Consider the following 26,845-nt stretch of genomic DNA (forward strand, 5'->3'; position numbering starts at 1 on the left):
TAGATGAGGTGGTGATTGAAAGTTCTGATGTGGCACATGAGGTTGTGGATGAGTTGGAAAGAGCAAATGTAGATGCTGATGCTGATGAGGTTGAGGATAGTAGTGATGATGATTATAGTTGTGGTGATGAAGATGAATATGAGGATGATTCTGATTTGTTTGCAGAAAATGTAGTTTATGGTTTTGATGATGTGTTTATAGGTGATGATGAAATTAGATTGATAGTAGATAAGGAGGTTGATGAAGAAAACAATAGAGACATATACTGTAATGATGATGAACCGTAGTCTGATGATTATGATTTGGGTGCATTGAATGATGATGAGGAAGGTATATCCAGCTATCCTACATTCAATCCTGAGGTTGATTTCAAGGGTAAGATCAATTTATCCTTAGGCCTTAAGTTTCCTTCGACATATGTGTTTAGAAAAGCACTAAGGTACCATGCTATTGAATGTGGTTACAATTATTATTACCTGCATAATGGTAGAAGTAGGATCAGTGTGTATTGCTACAATAGATGCGATTGTATTAAATCGAGAGCAAGAATTGTGAATTGTGTTTGTGGGAAGGAGAAGAAGTGTTATTTTAAGGTTCATGCTGTGAAGTTGAAAGATGAGGAGACACTTCAAATAAGGAGTTATTTTCCCAAGCACACTTGTGGTCACCAACACCAAAATAACAAAGTCACTGCTTTGTATTTAGCTGAGAAATACATAGATGATTGGAGGGAAAATCCAACTTGGGAATTAAAGGCATTTAAGAAACGGGTAAATAGAGAGTTAGGTTGTGAAGTGAAGTATTCTAAGTGTTATATGGCTAAAAGAATTGCAATGAAAATGATATATAGTGATGTTAGTGAAGAGTATAGCAGGGTGTGGGATTATACGGAAGCAATAAGGAGGTTTAATCCAGGAAGCACTGCAATCGTTAAATGCATTGGAATGGACACACCCCCACCTTTGTTCCAAAGGATGTATATATGCTTGCCAGCATGTAAGGAGGGTTTTGTTGCTGGCTGTAGGCCTATTATAGGTGTTGATGGGGCACATTTGAAGGGACAAATCCCTGGGGTTTTATTGACTGCTGTAGGTAAAGATGGGAACAATAACATCTTCCCCGTTGCATGGGCTGTGGTTGAAACAGAAAATGCAGAAACTTGGACTTGGTTTCTAAATCTCTTCGTAGAAGACCTTAGGTCGGTTACTGCATCGAGTAGTTGGGTTCAAGCAGAAGGTGAAGCTTTCACCTTTATGAGCGATAGGCAAAAGGTAATTACTTGTTAACACATATCTTTTTTTAATGTAACGAATGCTATAACCCTAATATTAATTTGTGGAAAATGTAGGGTTTGGTTGAAGCTTTGAACTCAGTGATTCCTGGAGCTGAAATTAGGTTCTGCTGTAGGCATATATGGGCGAACTTCAAGATCAAGTTTCCTGGAGAGTTGTTCAAGCAACTGAACAACACTTTTGGAGAGCAACAAGAGCTTACAACAAGGTATGGAATCAAGTATACAATTAAATTTCTGAGATAATGTCAAACTAATTAGTAACAATTTATGTTACAGTTTCATTTTGATAGAGAAATGAACGAAATAAAGGATATTTCTGTTGAAGCATATGAATATCTATCTGCTATTCCTACAAAACACTGGTCTAGGCATGCTTTTTGTAGTAGGAGTAAGTCGGGATGTTGTTAAATAATAATTGTGAGGCATTCAATAATGTGTTAGTAGAAGCAAGGGGGAAGCCTATAATTTCTCTAATGGAGTGGATTAGGAGATATGTGATGCAAAGAAGCGCAACCAAAAGGGAAGGGGTGAGTAACTTTGAAGGTGTGTTGATGCCAGCTATCACCAAAATGATTGAAAAATATGCAAAGGAAATATATGGTTTAAGGGTAATCCTAGTGGATGTGTGTGAGTTTGAGGTATCATAATGACGACTCTTACGTTGTAAACTTGGCCAATAGGACTTGCCATTGTGGAAGTTGGGACCTTATAAGGATTCCTTGTAAACATGCCTTGGCTTGTATTGTTCTTAGAAAATTAGATGCCAACGACTTCGTCCACGAGGCGTATCTTGTAGAAACGTATCGAAAGACGTATAGTCCAAAGTTTTATGGTATGCCAGGACACAAAATGTGGCCCATGACCACTATAGCCAAACCACTTCCTCCACCATATCGAAAGATGCCTGGAAGGCCTAACAAGAGGAAAAGAAAGAAGGAAGCTGATGAAGGTAAAGGAGGTAAGAAGGCTGTATGTGCTGTTAAAGAATTCAAGCAACGGAGATGTGGTAATTGTGGTGACCTAGGTCACTACAAAAAAGGCTGCAAGAATCCACCGGAACCACCACTAACAAAGATCAAGTCAAAGGGTGGAAGGCCTAAAATGGGATCTTCTTCTACTCAACAATCTACAACAAATGATGTTCTTAGCTCCATGAGTCAACAACAAACACAAAATGCTGCATCTACTTCATGTGTAATGGATCAAAATAGTCAAATATAGACCTGTAATGTGTTGAATGTAATGTGTTGAATTAGTATAAGTGTATGAACTGAGAATGTAATGTGTATGAACTAAGAATGTACTATGTTGAACTGTATTTTAGCAAATCAGTGTATGCACTGAGAATGTAATGTGTTGAATTAAGTGCAGCAAATTTAGTTACTGTGTTGAATTAAGTGCAGCAAATTTAGTGTATGTTGTGTTCCAAGCATTGGACAAACACAGCATACATAACATGAGTCAGTACAGCAATACTGATTTGAGTAAGTTCTGAATGAGTGTTGAAAAAAAAATGTGTTCTGAATGAGTAAGTTCATCAGTGTGTATATGTATGTAAGCAAATGGATCTGTGTTGATCCTTGAACTAGTGTGTATCATATCAATGCTGTGTATGTACATTGATGTCTGTGTTAATCCCAAGCAAATTGCTGTAAGTTAAGTGTATGTTGTGTTCCAAGTAGTAGGCAAACACAGCAAACACAACATACACAGCAAAGACAACACATCAAACACAGCTCATAAACACAACACAACACAGCAAACACAGCAAACATACAAGTGTATTTACAATACCTGCAAAGAAATTAAATGGACAAAATAAAACTTAATTCATTCATCATGATCATGTTACAATATCCAAATCAGTGTTACAATTATTCTTAAATTGGTCTTACACTTCAATTACTAGCCTTGAGTAATACAAGAAACACCAACAAAAAACAAAAGAAAAACCCTAATACAAAGCTTGTAATCTGATTTCCATGCTTCCTCTCATTCATCCATTTCTTCTTAATCCTTTTAATTTCTGAAAGTGCTTGTTCCTTTTCATGTTCCAAGCAACAAATCGTTGATGTCAAAATCTTGATTTCGATTGCTAATTGTCGCTTCTCCTCCACAAGTTTGTTAGTGACTTCTCTTTGCCAAACAGTCATTTCAGGTTCATCAACCCATTTAAACTTTTTGCATCCCCTCCAATTTGTATCAGGATCATAAAAAACGCAAGTCTTGAACCTTCTTCCAGGATTTTCCTTGGTCCATGAAACCCTCCTTGCAAAGGGAACTCCACACCCACATTTTTCAGGTATCGAATTTTCGCTTGAAGAACAAAAAGACATAACTAATTAATTGGAAAAAAATGATGATCTTTGAATGAATTAGGGATTGGAATGCAAGGTGAAAGAAAAAATAGTTAGGGTTTGTCGCTGCAAATGGGAGGAAGAAAGAATGGATTTTCGAATGCTCTGAACTGAAATGAAGAAGAATCAAATAAATTAAAGTATCACGTGCGTTTCACATGCGGGTCAACGGTTAAAGATAGCAGTCAAAGGCCACAATCCGTTATAAGGTAGTGTTTTGCAAACAATTGTATTATATAAGGTAGTTTTTTGCAAAAATTTTTATGTAAGGTAGTTTTTTACAAAATGGGGTATATACTAGGTAGTTTTTAATAATTTTGCCATGAATTTAAGATTATGTAAGATTTAATATCTACATAAGATTTAATTTTGAATCAATTTAAATTATCTGATCTTAAATCGATCTGATGACCTAAATAAATATTTAAAAATTTGCATAACCCATTATTCTTAGGTTATGTTGAGCGCAAAGCTAAGTTGCACTAAAACGGACATGGACACGACACGGGAAAACGCCAACTTAAAAATGGCGGACACGGGACACGAAAATGGTAATATAATAAATATATTAAATTAAAGATAATTTTACAATCTTTCATTTGATATATGTAAATAAACATTTTAAAAATATAAAACTCACATAAAATGCAAATAAGTACCAAATAAACAACATAATTATTTAAAAATAGTCATACAAACCAAATCAAAGAAAACCAAATAAATAGGTAAATTTAAGTTTGATCATCACACATCATCCATATGACATCCATCATCATCCTTCGCTACAAGCGTAGTTTCCAACTCGGGCTCATCAAGAGAAAGATCCGCCATGCCAAGACAAATAGAATCTTCTAGATTTCAAAGTCATCTCCTTCAACATCCCCTTGTTATAAGCCTCACCTCTCCTTGAAAGCAAACAAAGATTGTTATGAATGTACACCAAATCTTGAGCACGTTTTGGTGCAAGTTTGTTTCTAGTACATGAATGAATGAATTTATATGTGCTCCAATTCCTCTCACAACAAGAGGAAGATGATGGTTGTCCTAACAACTTGAATGCTAATGCTTGAAGCATCGGAACTTGTGAGCCATATGTTGCCCACCAATGCTTTGGAGCCATCAAGTACATATCATTCAAGCATTCCGGTTCGGTAAATACACCATCATCTCTTGCCAAGAAAATAGCATACTCCATATTAACCTTTCTTCTATCTTCCAAGTCTTGAAACAATCTTCTAAAGCAATTGAATCTTTGTGTGGAAATTTCATTGTCAACATGTGGAGCAACTCTACCGGGGACCTCTTTAAGCCACGTGTCACTATAATACCTTTTAAATACATAAAAAAGAAGAAAATTTAGTTAATGCATAATCTAATGCTTTAAACATTTAAACATACAAAAATATATAATACCTTGGATTCAAAGAATGTGCCAAACAATGAAGTGAAGTGTTGCTTTTCTTCCAACGGCTAAGAAGTATTGTTTCGACCACACTAAAGAAAGAAGAATACTCATGCCTTTGCTTATGCTCATGGTTATATATGATCTCCTTCACCTTTGAAATCATTGAATCCCAATTTTCATATACTAGATGAAGTGATGCTTTGTCGGTGTCACATGCTCTTATCATGTCATAAATGGGACGAGTAAAATCAAGGATGTATTCAACGTTGTCCCACCAATCGTCATTTAGAATCTTTTCCCTCACAAGTGTAGCTTGTCCACGATGATCATCACGATATGTAGACCAAGCCTCACTAACAACCATGGATTGAAGAGTAGTTTTAAGAAGTTTCATCCTCTTTAGCATGACAACTACTGAAGCGAAGCGAGTATCACCAACAGAAAGATGCTTTAATGGAGAAAACTTATTAAATATAGCTAACCTCATTGAATGGTTCATTATGTAGTTTTTGACAAATAAAGCATCTCCATGAACTTCGGTTATCCAATGACACTCATCATAAACCTCCTCATTGTTTGAAATATTTTTAGCATTAGAAATGTTTTTAAGAGCAAGGTTAAGAGTGTGAACAATGCATGGTGTCCAAAATATATGTGGATATCTACCCTCTATAAGTTCTCCAGCGGCCTTGCAATTGCTTGCATTATCAGTGAGAATTTGTATAACAAATTTGTCATCTCCAACTTCTTCAATGGCATCATTCAACAAACTAGCAATAATGTCTTTATCCTTTACCTCTCCTGAGCAATCAACGACCTTTAAGAACAGAGGACCAACTTCACAAGCCACTATGAGGTTAATTAAAGGTCTCCTTTATGGATCACTCCACCCATCACTCACTATACTTACCCCTTTTTCCCTCCAAGTAGCCTTTGTTGGTTCTAAAAGCTTTTCAACATTTTCTTTCTCTCTATCTAACAAAGTGGTTCTCATTTTAATGTAACCAGGAGGCTTGTAACCAAGAATATTATTTGTGGCAGCATAGTTGTATGAACTAACATAGTAAGGGTTTCGACAAAGGTTGAAAGGCAATCCTCCAGTAAAAAACATCCTTGGTATCTCAGCATCCAAGTTGTTTCGAGCTTGTATATCAAAAGCTTTGGTGATTGGATTGTCAGATTTTCTTTTCTTGGCATATGAAGTCGGTGAAAGAGAAGTTTCAGAAGACAACGATTGACTAGGAAGTGGTGGTCTTTTTGGTTGTCTAGATTCTTTATATTGCTCAACTTGTCTTTCTAAGTTTCTCATTTGCATTCTATCCTCATTTGTTACATTAGGACATTGACTAATTCCACCTTTTGCAACACCCACCAAATTTGCTTTAACTCTAGTATATGAACCACTCTTTATTTGTTTGCAAAAGTTGCATTGCCAAGTATAATTACCCCCACCCCCACTCATTTTGTCCCCTTTAACAACATATTTCCACAAAGGATAAGAACCGAAATCACCCTCTTCATTTGTAGCATCACCACTAACATTGCATGAATCAGAGCCACTAGCCCCACTACTAGACATAAACTCTTGAAATTCAAACAACTACAATTAAAGATTTAAAAATCAAGATTTAAAAATAAATATTAAAACAACAAGTCAACAAGATTAAGAATTTAAGATTAACACTAAGATTAAAGATTAGAACAAGATTAATATTAGGATTTAGGATAAAGAGTGAAAATACCTTAAACAAAATCAAAAATTTCGATTTTTAGGGATTAGGGTTCGACTGTGTTCGAACAATCCAACTTCGAATCGAGGCTTCGTCGCTTCGAGGCTCGAGCAACCCACAGCAGGCAGCAGGCAGCAGCACCGACAACGTCTGTGATGGAGCTGGCGAGAAGCAGCCGGCGCCCGGCGGTGGCGTGGTGCGGCCGTGCGGGAGGGCGGCAGTGACTGGAGGAAGAGTTTTTAGGTTTAGAGTGAGAGAGAGTGCGGGTCTGCGGGAGGGAGTAATTGAGTAACCAAGCCCCTGTTTTCGAAATTTTTTTTAAAAAAAAAAAACACGTGGGGCACGTGTCCTTGTCGTGTCTGTCGCATGTTCTTGCCGTGTCCACGTGTTCGGAAAAATATTAAAATATTGGACACTTCATTTGGCGTGTCGGACAAGGATTTTCGCCTGTCCGTGTCCGACACGCGACACGCAGGTCCAGGGGCGTGTCCGTGCTTCCTAGGCGCAAAGTAGCTATGAGATAGTAGTTGTTACTGTTAGTTATCATGTAGTTGTGAGAGGTGGCATGTGGGTAGCTACTTTGACGTTTAATGCGCTAAATAGATAAAAATGTTCGATAAAAGTATTTGTTATAATAGTTTGTTAGAGTATAGTGTGTTGGAAGTAGAAGAAAATTTAAAATAATATCCTACCTCATCCAATAGTGTTATTTATTTTCTATGTTATTAGTGCAACTAATTGTGAGCTTGTGAAAAAACACTTCAGACCTGTTTGGTTCATGACTTTTGGCTGACTTTTAGCTTTTGGCTTGTTGGTTGGTCAAATAGTCAAAAAAGTATTTGGTAAATGGCTTTTAAAGCAGTTAAAAAGTTGGCTTTTAAGCCAAAATGAAAAAACTACTCCAGCTTAATTTTTGGTTGACTTTTGGCTTTTGGCCCACTTTTTCTCTAATAAACAACTAACAGCCAATACTCAAATTTACCAAACATCTCCTTTATTTTTTTTTTTTTAAGAAAATCATAGTTGTATGTATTCGAAAAATGCACTTGGATATTAGTAAATTCACAGTAATTAGTAACTAGTAAGTAGCGTTTGATAACGTAAAATTTAATTAAAAATGAAGAATTGAATGTTGACATAGTATAAATTTAGAATGATTTGCCTAATGAGTGTTGGAAAATAAAAAAATTCCAATTTTCGTGTTCTCTAAAACTTAATTTACGAAATAGTGTTCTTAAAGGTAAGTAGTTTTACTAAGCTAAATTATTTGGTTTGGAAATCCTAACCTAACAATTAACTTTATAAATTGTAGTCATGATGTTATTTATCTAGTATTTATTGTATTATTTTTTTGGATCTCTATGAATACGAATATTATTGAGTGACTTTATCAAAGCTTATTATTCACATCAAATTGCTATTGCACTTTATCAAAGCTTATTATTCACATCAAAATTGCTACTCCTTTTTTTAATCAAAGTTTGTATCTTTTTTTTTTATTAACAACAAATCACAGGGATAATGATATCTTTATTAGAGGTAGCCTTGCACATTACATATTTGTTAAAGTACAATTAAATTTTTTTGTAGAGGATGTCTATTGAATTTGGTAATGGTAAATATTGGTTTTTGCTTGATTTTAACACGTCTTTTTGGCTTTAGTCATGATAAAGTCATACAGGTTCTATGACAGCCTCAACCAATTTGCAAATCAAGGATAGTAGTTGCAATAAATTGATTGAGATTTTTGACTTTTGGACTTGATTGAGATTTTTGGTTGTATGTAGAAGTTATTTTTTGACATTTGGCTATTTCTGTAAGACTTGTGGAATTTTTTTGAATTTGTTTAACCTATATATTTGCTTGACAAAACAACATTATCCTTTTATAGGTTTGGGATTACCAAACTAAAAAAATATATAGATTAGTAAAACTAGTTAATTATATGAACACCATTTTGAAAATTATGTTTTAGGGAACACCAAAGTTGAAATATTTTTATTTTTCAACCCCAATTAAGCAAATCACTCATAAATTTATGAACTTTAGATGACATGATTGACATCTACCCTACTTGAGAATTTTTTTTATTTTTATATTTGACAAATTTCCATAAGTGAAATCGGTAAAATTAACCAAATTTCACATTTTTAAATTTTAAATTTACCAAACATAATATTTGCAATCAATTTCAAATGACTTCTACTCACTTTATATGCCCCAGTAAATTTGTTTACACTACTCCGTCATTTAAATTAATTCAAAGAAAAGTTTAGTGTTTTTTAAAAAAATGTGGATATTTGGTAAAAAAATAAAAAGAGATTAAATTTTATTGATAAAATTAAAAGACGGTGGACTATTGTCCATAAATAGATTGATGCAAAATAAATATGACAAAATTAAATAATAAATAATGCTAAATAAAATTGAACGAACGAAATATGCATTTGGAAGGAAAACCAAGAAAACACATAAATTGGTATTCTAAGAGAAAGTAAGAGAACTATGTAAATGAAATGAAAATAATAAGTTAAATGTCAAAATTGAAATGAAATAAACAATGTAAGTTTAATTATTATCATCATCGTATCGTATCCAGTGTATCCCGCCTACAGGAACAATGATTAGGGTATGGGGAAAAGAAGGCGACAACCCTTATCATAAAGGAGGATGCGACTAAAGAGTCCCTCAGCTCAATGAAGATCATTAGAAAGAGCGATTTTTCAGCTTCCTGCAATGAAATGAGTGAAACTAAATCCAAAAACTCGCTTCTTATAACACAAGCTTGCCTCTTATTATAGGGAAAAAATAGAAACATATAAATTAATCTAAAATTGATTAATTTTGACATTAAAATAAATAATTTCTACTTACAAATTTATAACTTTAAATGAATTAATTATTTAAAAATTTTAATTTTGACGATTAATTTGATTTATTTAAAGTTTAGATTTTAAAGTGATCATATATGTATAAACGATAATAGAATCAACTAGGCTATTAGTCTCAACTTAGAAAGTGGCTCACAAGATTAGCTTATAAATTTAATGTGATCGAGTAAAAAAAAAGTGGGACAAATTTCTTGAGGCATAAAACCCGTTTTCCTTCAAGAAGCGTAAACCCAAAGCTTTGGTCAAAGTTCGTAAATCGTAACTAAAATTCCCAATAAAACTTATTAATCGAATTCGAAACCCTTTATATTTGTCTTTTGAACATTCATTCAATTTTGTATTTTGGTTTCCACCGCGTTTTCCTTTTTCATTCCATCTTCAAAAGCTTACTGAGAAGACATGCGAGTATGTTTGCGGACTAACAAAATGGTTATGGCGTTTTCATCTCGAATTTACCTCTTTTTCTTCACGCTTTTGCTTTCAGCAATCTACTGCTCAAGCTTCGATTCTTTTACTCAGTGTATGTTCTTTTTTCTTCCTGATTTCGTTTGATGATGCCAAAAATATTAAAACTTTGCTTCTGGTTTTGTTGGGTTTTCGTTTGATTTCTGGGTTTCTTGTTCTTTTGAGGATTGAGTGTTTAATTCTGAAAATAAACCTAATTTTGTTCGTACTTTTCTGGGTTGCCTGTCAAGTTTATATTTTAAGTTGCCCTTTATTTTGCACCCAAGGATTTACTCAGATTTATTTGTGATTTGATTTGATTGGATGAACTATGGAATTCATTTTTTCTGGGCATGTATAAAACCAGTATTGGTTATTACCGCTAGTATATTTGGATGGCATTAGTATTTTCTTTGATCTGGTAAGGCTAGAGAATTTCTACGGGCAAGGGGAGCGTGAAATTATTTTGGTGAAAATCGAACCTCTTTCACAAGGGTGAAAGGGTAGGGAAAGCATTCAAGGATAGACCATGATTCTCAGATGGCAATAGATTTTGGTACTTTGTGCTATCATATAATGTATATGAAAATGTCAATATTGATTTTAAGAAGGTTAATTTTTTTAAAAAGTTTTGATACTCATTTATTTAGTGTTAAAGCGGAAGTATAAAAGACATTCGTTTGGCTCTCTTACTATTATTAGAATTCTTCATATTTGATTTGGCTGAAAGTTAAAGGATTTGGACATTTACAAACTATTTGATTTGGAGAACCATTTGGTACACTAGAAAGTTAGAACTTGGAAAATTTAAAACGAGGACAAAGATCGAAGATGGCCTGTAGAGCATGAGTTCAAAATGATGTGAAAAATTTAGATTTAGAGGTTAGATGGTAGAAAACCACATTAATGACTATTGAAATTTGAAACTGATATATTGGTTCTGGTTCATGTAGTCGACCATCTTTTGGAATTAAGTCTCTTGCATGGTTATTGTTGTTATTGACATGACCTCCTATCATTACAGAGTTCATTATATGTTAATTAATATTACATGGGTTTCTGTATTAAATAATACAATCTTTTGCATTGCTCTTATTGTTTTGGTTTACTTGCCGCTATCATGCATTTTTCAATGTGCAGTAGCAGCATGACTGTCTGGAGAGTCTACTATGTGTCTTTAGTGATTTTGTATCTATAGAACATTCGTTGCGTTTTGATTAATCGTTAACTAATTGTATTGCAGCGATCAATTTGGAGAATTCACAACTCTCTATCAAACCTCTTCCATTGCGGGCTTATACACCCAAAGACTATAAAGATGCATTATCATGTGAGCGTGTTCATTTTGTACCTCTCTCAAGACTTAAACTTGAGAGCTACGCTAGCTCAATACGTCTTACAGTGGCACCTTCAGTAGTCATTCCTGAGAGATTACACAACAGAATCCAGATTTGCCTGCATACGTAAGTGGATTACTTTTTATATTCGGAGTTTCCTCGACTTTTTTTGTCGTATTAAAATATTCCTAATGTTATAGTGGAGACTCATATTTATGTTGTTGCAGGAATGCTTCAGTTGGGATGTGTCAGTGTGAAAAGGATGCTTGGAAATCCGTCTACAAGGGAATATGGATTTCTATGATCTCTCCGTACGAGGACAAATACGTTGATGTGAAGTTTATTGGTGATGTTTCGGGTTCAGTCACAATTTCAGTGGATGAAGGTTGAACACTCTTTTCTTATAAACTAGTTTCTTTCTTTCTTGTCCATTGACGATGGAACTTAAGATTTATAGTTATTTGGTTTCTGTTTATAATGCACTATAGTAAAATGACTCCTTGGATCATGTGCTCTTCTCTATTTATTGTGAAGTTCTACATAATGTTTGCTATCAAAGGTTAATCCTAAACAACCACTTTGTTTTTACATGCTATCTTATAAGCTCTAAATAGGTGTTAGCCGCTGATGACATTAGGATAATGGAATATTGTATGTTCTTTTATTTTCATTATCCCATATTCTAACCTCCCTCTTCTGGATATGCATTATTACATTGGATTTTTTGCAGAATTTCAACGCTGGCGTCTCATATGTCTTGCACTTGGAATGGTTCTATTATTTGTTGCACCGATTATAAGTGGTTGGGTACCTTTTTATTATAGCAGTACAATGGTGATTGGGATACTGCTTGTTGTGATTATCATTCTGTTTCAGGTATTGACACTCTTTAAGCCATTAATTTGTCTATTTGGCATTATTGTGCATTCTTTCTTTCCTGAATTTCCTTATTTGAAATCATGCACTTAGTTTCTTGATGATGTAATGTAATACCTCCATTTTTCACATATGTTTCTTTAGTGGAGTGTGGTTCTTGGTCTATAGGATATCGATGTGACCTATTTGCTTATGCATTCTTACTAACTTTCTTATAATACAAGGCTTCATTTAAAAAGGCTCGTAACCCACAATTATTTTATACCTATCCAAAGATGTGTTTTCATCTTAAATGCTTTGGATTTTAATCCTTATGTTTGGGCTTGACTTATTATAGCATTTTCTCTCATGAACTTGGTAGATATAGGCATTAAACTGCTGCTAGCTTTATCGTTTTGTTTGTTTTACGCTGTGAGCCTGTGATTATTAGGCTGTGTTACTCGAGACCGGAGAGACTAATTGATAAATTTCAAAGTCTGATACTTTTGTTAGCTGTTCCATGATTCAATGTTCTGTTTTTTCATTTACTAACCATTCTTTGCTATTTGATCTCTTTATGTTACATCTATACCCCCTGTCGCAGGGAATGAAGCTATTACCAACTGGTCGCAAAAATTTCTTTTATCTCACCATATATGGGTCACTTGTAAGTTTTTGAACGCATTCTTTCTCTTTTGTTCAAAGACTAATGTACTGAATCTTTAGATTACTAATATACTTAACTGTTGTCTACATTAAACAGTTGGGAGCAGGATCGTTTCTCTTGCATCAATTTTCAATGCTCGTAAATTCAATTCTAGTGAATTTTGGCTTGAGTGAAGAGATGCACAATCCGGTAAGCTACTTCCCCTTGTTGATCAATTCCATCAGTTGGGTCGGACATCTCACTATCACACTCTGCGAGAAAGAAAAGAAAAATAAGGGGAACATTTGATTTTTGTAACATTTGCTATGCTATGTATTTCTTTGCTTAAGTAATTTGTATTGCTCTAGTCTAGTGATGCCGTTTTTCATTATCTACCAACTGCTTGCTAATTGGGTCATAAGAGCAAAAGTTTCTGTTTAGAATCAAATGGCATTTCGTTTGATTGACCTTATTTTTATTCAACTAAACTAAGTTTTACTAAACTGAACTTAGCTTAACTTATTTTAATTTATTAAACTTATCTGCGCTTTTTTTTTTTTTTTTTTTTTTTGGTTTATCGCACAATTGAATTGATTTTTTTTGTTGAACTGAATTTTTTGTTGAACTGAATCTTTGAACTTGTTATAAAGTATGTGCATAATATTTTTGTCGCAGGTTTCTATTTTTCTACTGGTTGGCATTGTTCTTGCCGGAGCTGCATTGGGTTACTGGATTGTGCGAAGATTTGTCATATCTGAGGACGGAAGTGTCGATGTTGGAATTGCTCAATTTGTTAAATGGGCTATGCGAATAATTGCAAGTACATTTATTCTTCAGGTATTTTTCTATGACTTCAATTATTTTCATTATGAAAAGAAAAGCATGGTTTAGACTTTATTCTACACGACAATGGCATTTTTGCGCAGAAATGAAAGTATAACGTTAGTGCAAGGGAACAAACTATTCTAGCTCTGCAATTGATTTTCTTATTAGTATGAATAACATAGGAAAAAATATGTTGAGATCTTAAGTGCGGTTTCATTTCTGAAGTAACAGAAGTTGCTTCTCATGGCTGCTGTATCAGTTGTTTTGGCTGTGACAGTAGCAATTCACTTGTTCTTTTGATTTGTTGTATTTAGCAACAGTACGGTAGATTCTAGATTGTGTTTACATCCGTTCCATTTAGTTGGTGAGATTTGGTGGCATAGTGCAAAAACACGGGTGCATTGCATTGCATCTACGCTGTAAATGTTTTTTTTTAGAATCGATATTCCCCACATATTATAGGTGTAAAAAAGTGTTTTGACCATTTGAAGGATATCGCATGTTTTCGGCTGATATTTGGCGTTATGATAACCACATCATTCTTGTTACTGCATCGCCTAACATTTTTGCACTATGTTTGGTGGTGGCTTACTCATCCCATGATATTGAAACTTGTAAGCTTGATTCTTTCAAGTTAGAGGGACAAAGGTTTTTGTTGAGGAACCAATTTTCAGCAACTTATGGGTGATATAATAAATTTGATTATCAAGGAAACATATGGTGAGGAGAGAATTTATATGCTGTAGAATGGGCAAGAACTAAGAAGCATATCTACTGATACTACTCTGATCTCTCTCTCTCTCTAATTTTACGCTTCTCCTTTTTGGCAAGTCTTCATTACTTAATCCTAGTCCCTATGTACTTCACCCAATCCTAAGAATTTATTCTATTTAATTAAAAATTCTAGTGCATGTAGGATTGGGAAGTACTAGGTCAAATTTTAACAGGTTGTTAGGGTACCAAAATAGGGAGGAAAGGAGGTGAGGAGAGAAGAGGAAAGGAGATGATAAGGCAAGGTAGGGGAGATATATAGAAGCTCTCTTATTTTGATAAGATAAATGGATAAAATGAAAGTGAGGGAATTGCGGAGATTTTCTAATGCAATGGTTGATGTCATGCTCTTTTTTCCTCATTTTCCCCCTTGTTGCTAGCTTTACACTCATGTCATTCGGATCAACATTGTGAAAGCAATGTGGTCATTTGCTTAGAACAAGCATATCACGTAAATAGAACCACAATATATTATATGATTTTAAATGTCCTCCTAGCATCTCCTATCTTGAGCATATTGCAAAAATAAGGCTGCATCTTTTAAGGTTTTCATTAAAAATAACACCGATATTTTCTATGTTGTAAAGGTGTAAAAATGTCGCGTTTGGCGTTAGGATAACCACATCACTCCGGTACGACATCGTTTTGTTTACCACATTTGGCACTATGATCTAGAGTGATTTCTTTTACGTTTCCAGAAGAACTATGAATTTCCCCTAATTCTGATCCTCTCCATGTAATAACCATAGCTTAGTGGTGGAGACCACAAATATCGGCATATGAATATATGTGTGCAACTTTGCTTAGAGTTACTTTCAAAATTTAATTGATCATGTACTAAATGTTTTGTTCTTCAATAACGATGTTGTTTCAAATGCAGGGCACTCCTGATACTTTGTTCTCATGGGGAACCGTGGTACTGTCTTGGTTGATGTGCTCAACAATCTCTTCTTTGAAGTGGCCTGATTCTGGGTATGTTATGCTTGATACAATCAAACTCTTGTATGTCTCCCCCTATAGCTACCTGATTTACGTGTGAGAAGTACGTCTCTCTTATTTAGTAATGAATTTTGATGTGCATGTAGGTAGAACAGTCAGGATATGTCTATATAGACAAGAGGAATAGATAACATGATATTATCAGTAATAGTGTAGGGCAACATATAGTGCAGAAAAGTGGTTACCTTTAGGTTTGCAACACAGCAAGAAGAGTATGCTGAACTTTTACAAAAATTACTAAATTTCAATCCAAAAATCCTGAATCATTTCCCTACTACCTTTTCTTATTCATACTAGTTTTTTCTTCGCTAAACTAACTAACTTACTAGTTTAATCTTTTTCTAATGTTTCTCTTTGATTTTATGTCTACTTCAGCTAGTTTTTTCTTTTTAATTTTCCTCTTTATTTCATCTTTAAATCTTTCACTTCTATGATGGTTCTGTCTTCTTTTACTGTGTTCTATAATAACAATGTGATAACAATTAGACATTAAAAAAGTAAATATAATACCTTAAGATTGTAGCTTGATGTGTCCTCTTGTGTCATTTTGCATTTAGTGTGTTAAAAGTGATTACTTACAATTTTAAAGTGATTAATTAGAGAAATGAGCTACTTATATGGTTTCCTCTCATGGTGAGACTGTCTCATATAAGACGAGTTGAAAATATTGATCTCATATTGTTTTTAACTATGAAAATTCTATGAAATTGTTTGATAAGCTTTTGAGCAAAAACTCACGCCTCACCAACCGAAAGCTCGTGCTTTCACCTTGCGCCTATGCTCTAGCACCCTTTTGCGTCCCATGCGTCTTGCGCGTTTCAAACTCAGGTTTAAATGCAGAAAAAGACCGGGGATGGCCATTCTTTGAGGAGTAGGGGCTGGAAGTAGTACAATTTAACAATTCAATGTTAGTCGACAGGCTGTAATTCGTGTGAGTAATCCTTTTCCATTAAACAGCCCCTTGTAATACTCAAAAATCAATGCATTTGCAGGATTTGGGATTTTCATCGGAGCAACGCTAGAAAAGTGGATCCTCAGTACAACCGCGCAGAGTTTCTTAGGAGAACTCTAAAAAATAGTCCTCAAGGGAAGGTGCTGAGATCTCCTAATACTGACCTCAGCTGGTACAGATCTCCTGTTGAAGGTAAAAGATTCTTTTGCTATCATCTCTTTGATTGTACCTTCACCAAAACTATAATCATCTTATTTGGTTTGTATGATTTAACTTCATAAATATTACTCACATTACAACTTTTAAGTAATTCTCAGTGAAATTTTTTATTTGGAAAAATTACTAAAAATAATCCAATTTATTATTGATTCTCCTACAATAATCCCAACTTTTGATTAACCATGAATAATTCCAATTTTAGGGTCACTTATCCGAAAACAGTATTGCCGGTGACCGATTTTTGCATGTTAATTACCGCAAAAAAAAAAAAAAAAATCAAAAATCAAAAATAAAAAATGTTTAAACTAAAAGTTAAAATCAAAAAATAAACTTACTCTTTTTAATTTTTAGTTTTTTTTATAATTTAATTTTGTATTTACTTTTTTGTTTTTTTTACGCTAAATGATTTGTTGTATAAGTAGAGGTTATCTTGGTGCATCTTAGCAAACACTAGTTTTGATTATTAATGTTTAATTAAAAGTTAAAATTATTGTAAGAAAATCAGTAAAAAAATTTATTTTGGGTAATATTTCTTTTTTATTTTTCTTCTGTTTTTGCTAAGATTTTGGACTTTTAGCTGGCTCAGGTTTGACGCCATCATCCGCTCATAGGAGAATAAATGCTCAAAAGCATTATTATTCAACTTTCCACGGGAAGCCTAAGAGAAAGATGACGAAGAAAGAGTGGGAAGACTTCACACAGGAATCAACTCGACAAGCAATGGAAGAATTGACATCTACCCCGGAATTCAGGGATTGGTTAATAGACAATGCAAACAGAGTACAACTTCGTGATGATGATAGCTCGGATGGAACAATTGGCAGTGGTTCAGATTCCACAGATGAGACTATTGTTGACGATGGCCCTCGTCGGGGTTTATTCAGTTGGTAGTTATTGTTGATGATGTCGGGGTTTTATTGATGAGTGTAGGACTGTACAAACTAGGAAGTAAAGTGTACAACACATTAGTTTGAGTGCAATTAACAGGTGCATAGGTTAGGACTAGGAGTTGAATTCTTCTTTTAATTGATTTCAAGTTGTGTAGTTGAAACTGATTTTATCTATACAACACCTTATACCTGTTTGCTATAAGGTGTAAATGGAAATTTAATGAAAATCTTATCCTTATTTTTTTTATGCAGCTAGCAAGTAAGAAGCACAATATATTACTCTATCGGCCCGTTTGGTAGGTAGTAATAAACGGTGGTAATGAGAATAAAAAATTAGTGTAATTTTAGTTGAAAAATCTCCTGCCTACTTTGATGGCAATGCTTGTCCAACTTCAATCATCTCATTTTCTTCATAAAATTCATTCCAATGTATTACCATTGGGAGAGGTGGTAATGAAAATTTGTAAATAAAAAACTTTTTTTTGATCAAAGTTTTATTACCGTGGGAATGATATGGAACATTTGATGAAAATTTACACTATAAATCATTTTCATTACCACCATTTAATACCGCAAACCAAACGGGCAGTATAAGTTCTTTATTGATGTTTTCATAGAGAATATTTTTATTTATATTACATTTTTAAAACATAATTAGCTTTGATTATTCAAAATTTGATATTTTCTGAATATTTATTATTTCTACATATTTTCAAAATTTGATATTTTCTAAATATTTATTATTTCTACATATTTTCTAAGATTTTTTTTATAAAAAATATTATATATCATTGTTAATGAACATTATTGTGAATATAAATACTACTTACTTTGGTTTAAGATTTAAGATTTGTGTTTAATGATTGATTTTGTTTATGATTTATTGTTATATTTAATCTATTGTGAGTAATATACATTTATACTACCTCCTATTCAATCTAATTGTCCTTTTTTTGGCACTATTCACTTATCACTTTTAATTTGTATTTTACTCTTAATCTATAAGTTAAAACATAGTCAAGTGGGATCTTGTTTGATTCGTCTCAATACAAGGATTATTAATATCAACTTTTTATAATTTTTAATTAAGAATAATTTGAGATATTAAGGATTAAAATGTTACATCGACAAGTGTGAAAAGTCAAATGGAACAGTTATATTGAATAGGAGGGAGTATTAGTTTTGTGTATTACGGGTGATTAATCTATCGTAAAAATTATATTTAACCATCATTGTTGTTAATGGACTTAATTGTAGAGTAATAGAAATACTAATTCAACAAATCTCCTGTGAGACGATGGCATATGTGTGACACTTACAAGTCCAATTTATAATTTTAAAGTTGTCATTTTAAAGCTTGTATTGGATATTTTGAACTTTAAAATAGGCGTTTTAAGTCTTAAATATATCAAACTTTAAAACATTGTAATAGACATTTTAAGTCTTAAATAAAGTTAATTACAATAATAAAAAAATTGTCTCGAGAAAATATTAAATATATTAAATAAGTTAATCACAATAAAAAAAAAATTAATATTTACAATATTTTTCATTAAAAAAAAATAAAACAACTCTAGGGGCAAAATTGTCAAATGAATCCAAAAAAAAGTTTTTTGTAGAGCGTGTTTCTTGTAGAACAAGGCGATTGCAGAAGCGAAACAAAGTTAAAGGCAGAAGCAGTAGAACTTCACTTCACCACCTTGATTTATAGCAAATCGATCTTCTTACATTCTTCAACATCATTTCAATGGAGGAAGGAATGAAGGCTATTCCTCACCAAATCGGTGGGAATAACAACGATGCTCTTCGCTTTGGTTTCCATGGCGTCAAATCCGACATTCTCGAACCTCATCCTCTTCAATCTGCTTATAATTCTGTATCCTTCTATCTCTTTCTCTCTTCACTATCTCTCTTTTATGCTCCTCCATCGCTATATTATTCATCTGTTTTCATTTGTTTTTTTACAGGCCATTAAAACTCAGGAACAGATGAACAGGAAGATTCTTGCTAATACTTATGGCTCTGCTTTTCCTCTCAAGATGGACCTCGATCGCCAAATTCTCTCTAGGTTGCTTTTTATTCCTTCCTTTTTTGTGTCTATTTTGGAAATTTTTTATTTTGTTCAAAACCCTAATCGGTGTCTAGTGTATAGAAGAAGCTGTATTGAAATTTTTTGATTTTGTTCAAAACCCTAATCGGTGTCTTTTTGATAGAAGAATCTGTTTTGAAATTTTAATTGATCTGTATATAAAATGTTACTGGAATCATTATTGAAAGATTATAATTTGATCAATGCATAATCAGCCACCAAATCGACCCACATTAAGAGATGAGACCATTACTAACTTTGCAAATAAGGACTTGTTGTCTCTCCCCTTACATGTAGGGATTCATAGCTTATTTCTAAATCAAAAAAATAAAAAATAAAAAGCATACAATGATTAACATGAATTCAGCTCTTGCAAAGGCACTAAATTCATTGAATTGTTTTAGCTTTTGCTCTGGTTTTCTGTATTTTTAAACTTACACTTATTAGTTTAGTCTGGGATTTCAATGCGAGTAGGAGAGTCAAAAAGAAGAAAAATTAGAAACAGAAAGAGATGGGAGACAAGAATTAACATGAACTCAGTTCTTGCGATGTTATCGTGCATTTTTCATTGTATCCCCTTTAGGTGTACAATTGAAATACTAAGTTGATTGTAGTCTGTAGATGAATGGCTATCATTGGGTGGTTTGTTAATTTTGGGTTTTAAGGATAGTTTCCTATTCTTTGTGTTTTAGCTGTAATATTTCATTAGTGAGTGACAAACCTTTTAGATTGGTATATTGAACTTGATTGAACAATGGAAGCTGCAGATGTCATGTGGAAAATCTGATTAGCTGTGTGCTCGCGTTTCTGTATGCCACATACTTGTAGGTTCAACTTTGCATTTTTTACTTTGTGGTTTAGGTGCTCAGGGGAGGGACCCTAGATAGAATCCATTGAAACATCACTTGCTGGTTTAAGTTAACATCTTTCATCCAAGTGATTGATTACTGACTGACGCCTAACTACTATTAGATGGTAGCAAATTGGGCCTCACAATAGAACAAGAAAAGAACCGTGCAGAAATAACAGCTACAAGCCCACAATAGATGCCCAAAACCACCACTTAGCACAAACAGAAATTGAATCCACTTTGACTATTTTTTAACGAGCATCACTCCAGACCGCAGATTTTAATCAGCCATTACAGAATCGGAATTGAGGTAGTAGCAAATTGAACAGTCTAAGAGCTCCCTTTTCGGTGTGCGACATACTAGTAGGTTCAACTTTACATTCTTTACTTTATGGTTTAGATGCTGAGGGGAAGATCCCCTAGTTAGAATCCTTAGAAACATCACTTGCTGCTTTACATCTTTCATCCAAGTGATAGTACTGAGTACTGACTGAACTTGATAGTAGCAAGTTGGCCTCACAATTTTAGATGATTGTTGTTTTTGAAGGTTGTAGGGTTTTGTTTAGATTTAAGGTCTGATATAATGGAGATTTTTTTTTTAGTTCTAATATGAAGGGTTGACTACTGAGATTTTTCCGGGATAGACTGAGAAAACAATTTTCTTGAAAAGATTTCTTATATTGTGTTTTAATCTACATTCTATGACTTGAAAAGATTTCTTATATTTTTGTGTTTTAATCTACATTCTATGACATGTATTTATAATAGACTCGTAACAAATTTCCTAATAATTGGTAAAGACATATTTTTTAGCCAACTAAAAGATATCATACAAGATTTAGAAAGTAACTAATTTTAATATTCTGTTTCTATTCTATTCTATTTTCCAACATGATCATCTCATATTATTTTTCAGGTTTCAGAGGCCTCCTGGACCAATACCATCCTCAATGCTAGGTTTGGAAGCGCATTCAGGAATTTTAGACGACATTGGCTTTGAAGATTACTTGAATGGTAAAATCTATAAATGCTGTTTTCATACATGCCAGTTGCCAAACATAGATATAAGTTTATTAGTTGAGAGAAAAGACTAGCAATTACCAGAATTCTCCATTTAAGAAGTAGTTGGTTTTTGCTTGCATTCATAGTGGCGATGAAATCGTTATGTTTGTGCATAACAAGTATATTCAGGGATTAATTTGTCTGGCCTTTTTGTGATATTGTAGATCCTCGTGAATCAGAAACTGTCCGAGTTCCAGATATGCACCATGGCATGGAAGTTCGTCTAGGCCTATCCAAAGGACCAGTCTGCCCATCTTTTAACTGATTGGTTGTCATTGTTAGAGAATTTTCTTTATAAGTACTTAGAAACTGAATGTATGAACCATGTCTATGACTATTGGTGTTATGTGTAGACACTTGAGTCTGTTGGGATCCTCTGTTTGTACTTGAATTCATCCTATCACTCCACCTTATTCATGATTGTCTGCCATTAAGTTGCTCTTGGTTCTTATTTACTACTCTGTCTTATTTATTTGCAATCAATTTATATTTAGGTTTGTCTCATTACTTTGCATCATTTCTGCTTTTGGTAATAGTCCTTACAGTCCCGTTTGATTACCATCTACAACTTCGGGTTCTCTCTATTAATATGCAACTTAAGATTGATATAACTGGGTACTGCTTTCCGAGAACACTTTATGCACCAGACTGCCCTTTTAGAATTATTATTGAATAAATTTAAGGTAAGGTAAACATCAACAATAACATGCTTCTAAAAGCAATACCAAACGACTCATACTTGGGTGGAATTAAGAGCGTATATAACAAGAATGGAGTATAAAAGCAAGTAATTAAAATTCCTTATTTTGGAGGTCCCGTATAATTTATCATTTAACACATGTCTAAAATGATCCTGATTTACAATAATACTAACATTATCTTATAGTAACAATGAATTGAGTGTTTTCAATTTACTTTTAATTGCAAAATATTGTATCTTCTTTCAACAATTCTTTTTTTTGTAAAAGTACACCGAAGAAAGTTAGGAAACCCCTCTAGAAGACTACAACAACAATATCATGGTCTTGGACTCTTGTAATTTGTTTTCATAGTAATTTCAATCAGTCACTTGTAGTTTTGTTAGATCAATATTGTACCCTTACAAGTTCAACGAAAACACATAAATAAATAAGAGGTGTACATGATTTGTCAAGCCAGTTTACCATAATTAATAATAGTAAGTCTTGTATAAGATCGTCTCAACATGAGACAAATCCATATTAATTAGTCTATTTTTCTTATTGATCATTTTAAAATTGTAAGTGATCACTTTAAGGTTGCAACTTACAAGTAATCACTCTAAGACTAAATTAAGACAATAAATGTACATTGAACCAACCTAATATAGGTAATCTTACCGTAAAACCGTCTCATTTAAGAATTTGTGAATCAATCATAAATTGCAAATACAAAATACAAATTTTTAGCCTCATCAGGAATAGGTATCATATAAATGAAGTTACTGCACAAAATTGTACCAACTTTTAAAAAAATGATAAGGTTAGATACAAGGATGTTATTCAAAGATCTTCTCTATCATTCTTTTTCTTTTCAGACGAGAACAAGGTTTTTCCTTTCACTTTTCCGACAAGGGTTTGATTCTCACCACCTATAGAAATAAGTAATTTCCCCTTTCTTAGTCTATAGGCGAGCCTTACCCCAATAAAGAAAACAGTACAGACTACACTACAAGGATTTGTTTAACTTTTGCTTCTTTCTTTTTTTTTATTTTTTAATTTTTTACAATAGGAGCCTTCTGGAAAGTGTGAATGTAATAAAATAGCATATGTTTCATTGCAATCAAGTGTCTTCCGAGGGTAAGATGCCATAACAAGAAGAGCTGCCACAAAAACAACGCAACCCTTCCGGCTTAAGCCTAACATCTCCATAGCTAAAGCTAAGTTCGTCACCTGCTAGTATGTCTCTGGAAGAAAAAAAGCAAACCCGAGGCAATGGGACACCTGAACTTCTAACTAACACCGTTGATAGATTACCTCCATCACAAGAATGGTTTATAAATCGTGCAATGTTACCTATTCTGGTGGAGTCAATATTGATCCTGAAACATGCTTTCCTTGATGGGAGATATTCCCGCACCACCAAAAGTGCAGATGAAAACCGACTGTCTCTAGCTAGTTTATCATATACTTGTTGCCGTCTCCTTGCCTCTTCGGTGTTTAGTAGTTCACCTGGTTTAACGTTCAAATCAAACATTAACAATTATAGCAATAATGATGCAAAATAAGGGGCCTATTCAAGAAGCTTATCGAAAATTTAAGTATTACACTTGGTAAATCCTTTATTTGAGTCCAATCATGGTTCATACTCTTTATTTCTTGGTCCAAGTTTGAATACTACTTGCACAATATTCAGTTTAGGTCCGTATGAAATAAGTATGATTAGATTCATGTAGATAGAGTGGTGTAACAGTTCTAGTATCTGTGCAAAATCCTATGTATTTCTTTGTTGCTTTATTTTTTCTTGCAAAGCAGGAATTTCTAAGATAGTAATGGAAAATTTTTGTATTTAGTTAGAGATGTGGCTAATTTGCGGACAGAGTTCCGGCTTTGGGCATGTTTTGGAAACTTTTGGGACATTCCATAGTTTCCTCTTATTGATAGATTGCAATGTAAGGGCAATTGTGTTCCATGTTTCTAATCCTTAATTTTAGGAAATAAAGATTGTGAGCTGAATTTCAGCCAAGTATCACCAAATATTAAGTGTTATTGCTATTTACTTTCATGTAGCTACCTAAATGTACCGACAATGAACAAGTTTTTCATTCTTTTCGTACATACAACTTTGAAAAGAGTCCAAAACGAGGAAACATCCAACTAAACAGCCTAATCAAAGAGCTAGAGAAGTATATGTTAAGGATTTAGACATTTAGCTAGGAAAACTATAACAAGATTTATGATCATGCTTGTAAGTAATACTCAAATTAATTTTTTCCTTCATAAAATTCATTTTCATCCATTACCATTTATTTGGAAAGTTGATTACTCAAATTTTTAATTCTTTCTTCACAAAATTCATCTCTCCATTGCCATTTGGAACTGTGGTTTAAAGTACTAATACAAATTTCAACGATAAGTACATGGAATGAGTGCTCATCAGAATGGGCATAACATACACATAATTTAAGAAAACTAACACAGTAACACTAAAAATCATCCTCACTACCAAACACTAATAACCAAACATCACGTTGAAATTCAATAATGATGTGGGTTAGTGTTGTTAGAGCAAAAGCCAAATCACCCATACTTAGAGGTTACTATGGTGACATTATAGCTCATTCCTAAGCATGTATTGTTGATGAACAAGATCGGATGTAAAGGGAATCGAGTAGGCATTGTAATGATATATCAAAAGAAGCCAAATAGCGATCGCTCGAACTAGCACTTGTGGTCAGTGACCTTCTGATGCATTTTCTCGATTACTGATTTTTGTGGGACACGTAATGTCCTTTTTGTAGGCTAAATAAAGGGCCTAAATTAGCATAAGATTAAGTGTGGTGGCTAATACATATAGAGAAACAAGGTTTAAAAGAGCCTTTTGAGCGTCTTTCATGTATTAGTGAGTAAACTCTAAAAGGCGAAAAATTTGAGCTCGAGAGAGTGAGTTCAAGCTTCGTGAGTGACATCTCTTGATGTACAGTTGACTAGTTAACGGAATATAGTCTTTTTTGAGGGGAGGTGTCCAAGACAACATTAACTTAGTGTTTTGTTTGTTTGGTGTTTAGATTGGTTTATTTGATTACTCCATTGTTTTTCTTGTTTTTTCTTCCTTTTTATTCACTTTGCTGAGGTCCTAATCCTTTCATTTCAAGTGTACACCAAAATACACATGCAAGGACGGAATAAAAATTGACCAATTATTTGAACACCTTCTGCATTTTTTAAAATTATGATACTTTTCCTAACAACTTTTTATCTTCAACCACTTAATATATATACTACTACGTAATTTCATATTGAATTGTTTATTTTTTGGAGCCCTATGCAGTCGAACATGTTGAACAAAACCTCCCATGTATACATATAAATAGTAATCATTAAGTTCAAAGTTCAGTTATTCTAATTAAACTTAAGTATCCATCTTTGAGCTCCATAGTTCATAGATGTGCATCTTCATATTACAAACAATATCTTACATTACATTGAAACAATTATTTTGCTATAAAAATAGGAAATACAAATATTACCTGCATACTCGCATATGAAACTTCCTTGAGGAATGAACTGGGCAGCAAACAAACCCCAACCTTTATTTTGAACTCTCACAATCTTTAACCTAACTGAAACGCCTTTCTGACTCACTCGATTCCCACAACTTGCTTCGCATTTACAACCGATTCCACATTCAGTTACCACCTCACTGCCTCTCAACACGGAACAAGAGCAATCTTCATTGCATTTATCAGTACAACAACATCCACGCCCACCTAATGCGAAATAATTGGAGAAATTGAATTGGGGATTAGGGTTAGAAAGTGAAGCGGAACCCCAAAATTGGCGGAGGAAATCAGAAGAAGGAAGAAGGTAAGTTGGAGTGTAGAGGAAGAAAGCATAGGGGTGAGGATGGAATTGAAGGGGGTTGATGAATGGAATAGGAAGAGGTTCGAAGGATCTAGAAGCGTCTGAGGAACGAAGGGTGGCGATTCGTTTGGAGAGAAGGGATAAGGTGCGGCAAGTGCAGGATATGGAGGAAAGCTCTTGTGGAGTTAGCCATGGAAGAATGAGGTCAGCAATGGCGAAGAAGTTAGGTGTCACTGTGGAGTCTTCTGCTTCTTCTTCTTCTTCCTCGTATTTTCGCTTTGAAATTGGGGGACTCGTGCTCATTGCTGTGACTTGTGAGTGCCTTAGAGGCTTAGATGGACAAACTAAGGAATTTCATCGAATGCAAGATTATTTGGTTTTGTTTTAAGTGGAGTAAGTATCAAGTTGTTCTTTTAAGATTTTGGGTTTGGTTCTCAAGTAATCATCTTCTTTCTTCAGTCTATCGAAGATGAAAATCAGTTGTTGGGTTTGGTTCTCAAGTAATCATCTTCTTTCTTTAGTCTATCGAAGATGAAAACCAATTGCATAAATGAGATGAAAAGATAGATGATTTATGAACGGGATGTAGAATAGATAATGTTGTTTATATTTGCAAATAAAAATATACTAAAACATTAGAAAATTGAAAGGATAAAAGAACATGAGTTAAGGGTGTTCTATATTCCCT

The 26,845-nt window shown here is 33.7% G+C and overlaps 4 protein-coding genes across 5 annotated transcripts; 2 read left to right on the forward strand and 2 right to left on the reverse strand.

The window, feature by feature from the left end:
- Window positions 1-4,462: 4,462 nt before the first annotated feature.
- LOC130799224 (uncharacterized) lies at window positions 4,463-6,635 on the reverse strand. Its single transcript, XM_057662329.1, has 3 exons — window positions 5,967-6,635; window positions 5,065-5,873; window positions 4,463-4,979 (listed from the first exon to the last, which is right to left on the reverse strand). The coding sequence occupies exons 1-3, from the start codon at window positions 6,633-6,635 to the stop codon at window positions 4,463-4,465; spliced, it is 1,995 nt and encodes a 664-aa protein (XP_057518312.1).
- Window positions 6,636-9,856: 3,221 nt separating this feature from the next.
- LOC130800035 (uncharacterized) lies at window positions 9,857-17,862 on the forward strand. 2 transcript variants are annotated; one of them, XM_057663367.1, is made up of 10 exons: window positions 9,857-10,197; window positions 11,365-11,584; window positions 11,686-11,843; window positions 12,189-12,334; window positions 12,918-12,980; window positions 13,077-13,169; window positions 13,635-13,796; window positions 15,436-15,527; window positions 16,547-16,698; window positions 17,303-17,862. In XM_057663367.1, exons 1-10 carry the CDS (start codon window positions 10,077-10,079, stop codon window positions 17,614-17,616), a joined length of 1,521 nt encoding a protein of 506 aa, XP_057519350.1. In that variant the 5' UTR covers window positions 9,857-10,076; the 3' UTR covers window positions 17,617-17,862. The 2 variants fall into 2 exon arrangements, with proteins under 2 accessions (XP_057519350.1, XP_057519351.1); XM_057663368.1 differs by having other exon boundaries at window positions 17,312-17,862.
- Window positions 17,863-19,195: 1,333 nt separating this feature from the next.
- Window positions 19,196-22,067, forward strand: LOC130800039 (cyclin-B1-2-like). Its single transcript, XM_057663372.1, has 4 exons — window positions 19,196-19,491; window positions 19,583-19,683; window positions 21,471-21,568; window positions 21,781-22,067. Exons 1-4 carry the CDS (start codon window positions 19,363-19,365, stop codon window positions 21,879-21,881), a joined length of 429 nt encoding a protein of 142 aa, XP_057519355.1. The 5' UTR covers window positions 19,196-19,362; the 3' UTR covers window positions 21,882-22,067.
- Window positions 22,068-22,212: 145 nt separating this feature from the next.
- LOC130800038 (histone-lysine N-methyltransferase SUVR3) lies at window positions 22,213-26,696 on the reverse strand. The gene is made up of 2 exons (XM_057663370.1): window positions 25,824-26,696; window positions 22,213-23,805 (listed from the first exon to the last, which is right to left on the reverse strand). Exons 1-2 carry the CDS (start codon window positions 26,458-26,460, stop codon window positions 23,417-23,419), a joined length of 1,026 nt encoding a protein of 341 aa, XP_057519353.1. The 5' UTR covers window positions 26,461-26,696; the 3' UTR covers window positions 22,213-23,416.
- Between the last annotated feature and the right edge of the window lie 149 nt (window positions 26,697-26,845).

Source organism: Amaranthus tricolor, chromosome 14 (genome assembly GCF_026212465.1).
Source record: "Amaranthus tricolor cultivar Red isolate AtriRed21 chromosome 14, ASM2621246v1, whole genome shotgun sequence".
Classification (NCBI taxonomy): Eukaryota; Viridiplantae; Streptophyta; class Magnoliopsida; order Caryophyllales; family Amaranthaceae; genus Amaranthus; species Amaranthus tricolor.